Genomic DNA, 8,083 nt, shown 5'->3' with positions numbered 1-8,083 from the left:
CGAAGAGAATCCTCATTCATTTTTGCTAGCTATCGGTCTGATAGTTAACAAGTGTGGGCCATATTACTTTTATGTTCGCGATACAAGCGACACTAGTAGAGGAGAGAAGTAAATTTAGACCATTTTTTGCTATGGAGGGCTACGAAGTTTTGATTGGGCCCTGGTTTGATATTGAGGTGATTTTGCAAAAAAAAAAAGTGGGTATTAAAAAAAGCTTTATGTTTGGTAAACATTCAACTTCATATTTTTTTTCACAGTTTTTAGTGAAAAAAAACCAAAAAACACAAAACTGCAAAACCCAACTTTGAAAAACGGCTTTTTTTTGCTTACCCAGCTTCTACACAAAGCAAGAGGTGCTAAGGCTTTAATGAAATTTTCCAATGCCAACATCTCTGTATTCGTCTCTCTCTCTCTCTCTCTCTCTCTCTCTCCCTCCGTTGAGAAATGAATTTGCGGCACTTGATTTCCAAGCAAGCAGTAACAAATGCTTCAAATATCATGGGAAGGTTACGATCGCTCTATGCTTTCATTACCATAGCAGCAGACCCAGCCTCTGACTTCGTTTTGTCCACCTAGCTATGGCGGCTCCAAACCCATCAAGAACCCTAATTTCCCAAAACCCATTTCTCCATTTCACTGATACATTCACTCAGCTTAAGCTCAGGCGGTTGATTCTGAGGATTCCGAGCAGGAGGAAGACGGAGCCGTTAACGATTTCTTGTCCTGATTCGTGTGGATCATGAAGTAGAAGCTCTCCGAATTGTACCCGGATTCCGATAAAGCAACCGTTGACGGCATGATGTTGATTATTGTAGAGAGGGTTCTGGCGGAGATGGAGAAGGGCGGCATTGAGCAGATGTTGGGCACATCAGGGTTGACTTCATCGGATGAAAGAAAAGATAAAAAAAATTATTATATAATATTCAACATTATATATTTTTTAGTCATTCTACAGAGTCGCAGCAGTTTTACATAAAAATTTACCAAACACTTTAACACTGTTTTTTTTTTGCTACAAGCACTTTTACAAAAAAGTTTACCAAACACTCTGTTGCTTTATTTCACAGCTGTTTATTTTCATAGCACAATAGAAGCAGTTTTTTTTCAAAGCACAGTAATACCAAACCAGCCCCTAGGTTTTAGCTTTTTACAAATTAATAATTTAAGACTACTTTTTTTTTTTTGGAAAATTAATTTAAGACACCTTTAGGACTGAAATTTTTATAGTGGTCCACATATTTTTTTTTTTACTTCTGCATACCTCCCTAAATTTTCAATCGTCGAATGAATGAAGAAATGTGTGGATAGCATCAATTCTTCTAGGAGCCTATATTTTACTCTTCATATTTTATTGGGAACTTTAATGAAAAGCTTCTGGTACTGTTCACTTTAACGAAAAACATATTTTTACACTAAAAAGTCAATTCTGGTACTATTCACTTTACCTTTATTTTGTCCTTATCCTTAAAACTTAAAGTTTTCAAGTCATTTTCATTAGTTTTCCTTATTTTATTACTACTTGTGGTCAAACTTAGCATGCCTTGGGCGAGAGGATCCTCAAATCACATTCGTTTATCGTATATCATGTGGTCAGAAATCATTGTAAATTTTTTATTTAAAATTGAATACAAACAGTACTTGATGAAAACTGACTGTACGATGCACGATGAATGGATGTAATTGGAGGATCCTTTGGATCCTCACAAAGAAGATCTAGCAAGGATCCTCTCTCCTGTATGTTGTTTGTCTTAGAGCCAAACTTAGCTTAATTATTTTAGCCCGATTATCTTAAGGCCTTGGCTGAAGATGGCCTTACGGTCCTCGCTCATCCTACTCTATATATAGGCTATAGTTCTAACATTATAGTTAATTATTACACCCAGTTAAGCTATATGGCAATGACTGTGGGTGCACTTGCTCATCCCAATCACATTTCAAAACCAATGGATATCATGTGGCATGCTAATTGTTACAAGCAATTTTCCTCGGGCATTTTCTTTTCTTCAACAAAAAGAACTACATTCCGAGCGATGAGGAAGAAGAGGGCGGCATTCGCAGAAATCGTTCGTAACAAGTTCTCCGCTGCAGTTGATGTAGAGAAAACTGCAGCAGCGATGATGTTGGAACTCACTGCGCTGGTGACTGTTCGGAAAAGTCAGAAAAAGATAATAAATGTCATGGACATGATGTTTCATTGGTTTGACAAGCATACTCTTGATCGTCATAATCAAGAGGGTGTTGTTCTACAGCTTGTTAGTACTGAAACTGAATCAAGTAAGCTGCCTAATTGATTCTATTACTACCAATATTGTTATAGCTAGCTAGCAACGAACTGTCTGTTACGTACATATCAAACTGTAATTTTTTTTGTAACTATAATTTCCGAAGTCTTTTTCCCATTGACGTGTTTACAATATTTGATTTAATTTTCCTTTGATTTTGTGTGTGTCGAAACAAATTAAGATCGGATGTCGCCAAAGTGGAGCGATGAAGCTAGATTGGTTTGGACAAAGAACCTAAAGATGGGCTCTGATCAGAAGAGCGTTTACGAAGTCAAATTTATGGTGGATCCAAAATTTGGGAAGCCAGGAGCCATCACGGTGAGCAATGGATATGAAAACGAGTTCTACTTAGAGAGCGTCAACATTGAAGGTGTTGTTGATTTTCCATGCAATTCTTGGGTTCAACCACAGAGGGTGATGTCTGTACAAAGAATCTTCTTCTGTTCTAAGGTACTTGAGACACCAAACTTAAGTTGACGATCATGTATTTACATGCACACAGTTTGGCATTTATTGTCAAACTGTGAATCTGGACCAAGTTAGGTTAGTTGGCTAAGGCTGTATGCTCCTTGAACAAAAATGAAAAGTAAAAATCTGGACCAAAGTATGTTAAGAGATTAAAAAATTGTAGTAATACTTCGATTTTTGTTTTCTTTTCATTTATGTAAATTGTTCAGTACATGTGTTGCGAGATTGAAATCTGATTACCTACACGCTGATCATCACGACTTTGAGGCCTTGGATTTTGCAGGCATACTTACCTGGCGAGACACCCGAAGGGTTGAAAGAGCTAAGAGAAATGGAGCTAAGGCAGCTAAGAGGTGATGGGAAAGGACTTAGAACGCCGTCCGATAGAATATACGACTACGACACATACAACGACATTGGAAATCCAGATAAGGGAATGGAATTCGTAAGACCGACTCTTGGAGGCAACAAGAATCCACACCCTAGACGTTGTCGAACTGGCCGCCCTCCGACCAAGACAGACGAGAATATGGAGTCACCGGTGAACGAATCCACGACAATTTACGTGCCTAGAGACGAGGAGTTTGAGGAGGCCAAGCAAGAAGCTCTTGATGTTGGAAAGTTGAAGGGTATTCTGAGGCATATAATACCTACAGTAACAGCCATTGTTAGGGACAGTAAATTTTTCAAGGGCTACTCAGACATCAACGGTCTGTATAGCGATGCGTCTTTGCTTGAAAACAAGAAACAAAAGATGAAGCTTCCGTTGCCAAAGATTTTTAACAAAGTCCAAGAGAACCTCAAATTTGACCCTCCAAAATTAATCTCAAGTAAGCATTTATATATCATCTTAATAGAGTAATAATGAGTTAATTCGGATTAAACAACTAAAGTTTTAGAGTGACGGGCCGCGTTCAGTAGCGGAGGGAAGGGGGGGGGGGGGTCAATGAGTTCACAGGACCCCCAACAACTTTATATTATTCCACACAATTTTCACAATTTTGCTATTGATCCCCATATACCCCAATAGGAATTTCCAATAATTAGGTTCAGTTTAAGTTTATGTCTGCATGCTAATCAACAGTATTTCGTAGTAATTCAATCAATTGAAGGATTGATCAATAATCTTTAAAAGTGATGTATTTGCTTATGGGAGTCAAATTAAAGGTTGTGGCTGCTTAAGTGGAAAAAAAAATCTAATATCATACAGTTAAAAACTTAAGATCATTATATGGTTATAATTGGTTGTATATGTCGAAATAAATAATGACACTATTGATAATGACGTCATACAATGACTAAAACGGCTCACATATCAACTTCATAGCAACCTGTGGACATGTTCACAAAGCCGCTGGGCCTATCATAATTTATGATCTACTTGGCAAGTTGGGAATCATCAACATACATTCCAACTTGAGGGGAAGTGTTGAGAATAAAGAATGATTTGGGATTAATTTTCCCAATATATTGTAATTTATCCTTGATTATAGGAGTGTAGGAAAGGAAAGATATTGTATAGGCTAATTTCTGGGATGTAAATTGTTTCCTGTCCACTATATTCAACGTGGTAACATACAGAAATGTTCCAGTTTCAATATATACAATCTCACTCCCATATATTCTTTCAGGGGATACATCTTGTTGTTTAAGAGACGACGAATTCGGGCGTCAAGCGGTTGCAGGCATAAACCCTCTGAGCATAGAAAGGCTTACAGTTTTCCCACCTGTAAGCAAACTTGATCCATCCATCTATGGTTCACAAGAGTCAGCACTCGGGGAGGAACATTTAATAGGCCATCTTGAGGGAATGTCCGTACAACAGGTATGTATATTGTATGCAAATCTTCCGTTACGTGCGCATAGTACAAGAGCGAACTCATCATACCAAAAGGGCTAAATCCTAAACTCTAAATTTCATCACCATCAGATGCCAAAAGAAATATGTTTTATAATGATACAGATCATGATAGAATTCACTACAATAAATTGTGTTTAATTTGCAGGCATTGGAAGAAAACAAGCTGTTCATATTAGACTATCATGACATGTTTCTTCCATTTCTCAACCAAATAAATACTTTGGATGACCGAAAAGCTTATGGAACACGTACAATTTTGTTCTTGACCTCATTGGGAACTTTAAAGCCAATTGCTATTGAGCTCAGTCTGCCTCCAACAAAGTTAGGTTCAGCATCCAATAAGCAGGTTCTCACGCCTCCAGTTGATGCTACAGCATATTGGCTTTGGCAAATAGGAAAAGCCCATGTCTGCTCCAATGATGCCGGTGCTCATCAACTAATTCATCATTGGTATGCACAACAATTTCCATAATTCTGGAGGATTGACGTAATCGTAAACATTCATTTAGACTCATCAGATAACTTTCTACTCTGCTACCATTGATTAAATTTTGAATTTTAAAACAGGTTACGCGTTCATGCATGCATGGAACCACTCATAATAGCAGCTCATCGCCATTTGAGTGTAATGCACCCAATCTACAAGCTCCTCAAACCTCACATGCGATACACCTTGAAGGTAAATGCATTGGCTCGTCAGGTGCTCATCAACGCTGGAGGCATCATCGAGTCTAATTTCACTCCTGGCAAATATTCCATGGAGTTTAGTTGTGCCGCTTATCGAGATTGGTGGCGCTTTGACCATGAAGGCCTTCCGGCAGATCTCATTAGAAGGTTCGGACGTTATGTTTTATTGCCTAACTTATCCATCTATTATGTTATTAGACTGAATTTAACATCATACTTGGACAAGTTTCACCAAATTAATTATTCGGATTGACAATATGACAACCTAACATATCACATTGTCTTGAAAAAGATACGTAAACTTTTTCTTGAGTTGATATCTTATTAACTTTATTGTCGTCTCTATATGTAGAGGAGTGGCAATACCAGACCCAACTCAATCCCATGGGCTAAGATTACTAATTGAAGACTACCCATATGCAACAGATGGACTCCTCATATGGTCAGCAATTGAGAGATTGGTTCAAACCTATGTGAATTACTACTACCCTGATGCAAGTGTGGTTCAATCAGACACAGAACTCCATGCATGGTACCACGAGTCAATCAATTTAGGGCATGCAGATCTTTCCCATGCAAGCTGGTGGCCAAAACTCTCAACCCCAAATGACCTAATCGCAATTCTCACCACCATAATTTGGATCACAACCGCCCAACATGCTGCCCTAAACTTTGGCCAGTATCCATATGGTGGTTATGTCCCAACTCGCCCACCACACATGAGAAGACTAGTGCCAAATCAGCACGATGATCCCGATGAGTACGCCAATTTCATAAGGGAACCACAGCAATATTTTCTGTCATCACTGCCTAGCTTTTTTGAAGCAACAAAGTATATGGCAGTTATCGATATCATTTCGGCTCACTCGCCCGATGAGGAGTATATTGGGGAAAGGAAGGATTTGTTGTCGACGTGGTCAGCTGACACTGAGATTGTTGAAGCATTTTATAGGTTTTCAATGGAGATGAAGAAAATTGAGAAGGAGATTGAAGGAAGAAATGGTGATTCAAATCTGAGGAACAGATGTGGGGCTGGGGTCTCACCATATGAGCTGCTCATGCCAAGCTCGGAGCCTGGGGTTACATGCAGAGGAGTTCCTAATAGTATAACAATCTGAGGTTAATGTAATCTTCCTTGCACAATACCATAATACTTGCATCCGCATTTGGGGATGCACATATCCTTCCATTTAGAAATAATGTATCTTGATTGAATAAAATCAACGATCAAACCGTCAACTTATTAATATTCATTTGGATATCACTTCTACAAAAATTCATTCGAATTGGAGATCGTTTAATCACTTAAATGTATCAAATAAATGGATGGTTCGTCATAAATATTTTACTTGGTACATACACTGTCAATTTGTTCTATACATTTGAATGACTAAATCATCTCGATATTAATGATTTTATGTAAGGTTGATTTTCATATGAAGATTAAGAAATGGAACGATTCTGATTATGAAATTTATATAGTCAAGATACATTATTCATATGAAGGAATAAGCTCATCCCCAAAAGAGGAATGCAAGTATTATTATCCGACCAAAACAGGGTTAAATTCAAAACAAATAGTTTGGACCCTTTCCTTTTCCAACAAAATTGATTTTTTTTATTTTATTTTATTTTTTGCTAGATAGTAAATTTTTTACCAACAAACTATATGCAAATTGCATAAGAAGAGGCCCAATTACATGAAAAGCACAAAAGAAGATATGGACCCCCAAAACAAAACCCATAAGAAATTTGAGCCTAGAAACAGAAAAACCCTACAATAAACAGAGATTCAGCCATACAAATCAGCAAAAATGATGGAAAAAATGACTCAAACAACTTCTACAAAGCACAACATAGATCAGAACAGCAACCACAACCCAAAGAAAGCTAGTGAGATATGACCAATCAACAAGGTGGTCATTGAAGGCAGAAAACCCACCGAGGACAAATCTATGGGAAATGGTGGTGTGAACATTTGAGCCGGAGCAAAACGCACTTCCCATCCATGGGAGGTGGTGGTGTGAACACCTGCGCCTGAGCTCTACACACCTCCGAGAGAATCGCGTCAAAACGCGTTAAAGGCGAGTGATTGCAGATTTGTAAATATGCGGGGTGAAGGAAAGCCGGAGACAGGTGGGAAGGGTAGGGAGAGGAAGGAATAAAACCATCTAGGTTGGGGATGGGAAATGGAATCGAAATTGAAGGCTTAGGTTTTTGAAATTAATTGATATATATACCCTGAAAACAAAGATTGGTGGAGCAAGTTATATGCCTTCTGGAAGGCCCTAGTGGCAGGTAGCATGATTGTGTGCACTACTATCCTATTTTCATTTGCATTTTGTTTTGTTTGAGCATTCTGAACTTTACCATAGCCGGAGCTACTCCGGAACCAGAATGGTCATTGGCTCATCCTGCTTTTTTTGTGTGGCTATTCTGATATATGTTGCTGTTGCATATCAGTCTGATACCCTTAAAATATGGCAGGTATGTCTCGGCCCGCCCACCATACATGCGGCGATTATTGCCGCAAGAGCATGACCCAGAGTATGCTGCTTTCATAAGGGATCCACAGAAATACTTCCTAGCATCAGTGTCAGGTTTATTTGAAGCAACCAAGTACATGGCTGTAATAGAGATCCTTTCAACGCACTCACCGGATGAGGAGTATATTGGGGGGAGAAAAGACTTCTCAACCTGGTCAGCTGGCATGGTGATCACTGAGGCTTTCTACAGATTTCCAATGAGATGAAGCGGATTGAGAAGTAGATTGAACAAAGAAATG

At 38.6% G+C, this 8,083-nt stretch overlaps 1 protein-coding gene across 1 annotated transcript; it reads left to right on the top strand.

The window, feature by feature from the left end:
• Positions 1-1,172: 1,172 nt before the first annotated feature.
• On the top strand, positions 1,173-6,574 carry LOC103434797 (linoleate 13S-lipoxygenase 3-1, chloroplastic-like). Its single transcript, XM_008373149.4, has 7 exons — positions 1,173-2,274; positions 2,464-2,732; positions 3,034-3,580; positions 4,382-4,575; positions 4,757-5,061; positions 5,179-5,445; positions 5,651-6,574. Exons 1-7 carry the CDS (start codon positions 1,893-1,895, stop codon positions 6,414-6,416), a joined length of 2,730 nt encoding a protein of 909 aa, XP_008371371.3. The 5' UTR covers positions 1,173-1,892; the 3' UTR covers positions 6,417-6,574.
• The last annotated feature ends 1,509 nt before the right edge of the window (positions 6,575-8,083 follow it).

Source organism: Malus domestica, chromosome 05, assembly GCF_042453785.1.
Source record: "Malus domestica chromosome 05, GDT2T_hap1".
Lineage (NCBI taxonomy): Eukaryota > Viridiplantae > Streptophyta > Magnoliopsida > Rosales > Rosaceae > Malus > Malus domestica.
This window is presented reverse-complemented; position numbering and strand designations above follow the sequence as displayed.

Bases quoted from the DNA above. Each gene is read 5' to 3' on its own strand.
- LOC103434797 (XM_008373149.4), top strand. From the start codon at position 1,893: ATGGCAATGACTGTGGGTGCACTTGCTCATCCCAATCACATTTCAAAA. The intron at 2,275-2,463 runs GTAAGCTGCCTA...AAACAAATTAAG, and splicing joins TAGTACTGAAACTGAATCAA to ATCGGATGTCGCCAAAGTGG. The intron at 2,733-3,033 runs GTACTTGAGACA...TGGATTTTGCAG, and splicing joins GAATCTTCTTCTGTTCTAAG to GCATACTTACCTGGCGAGAC.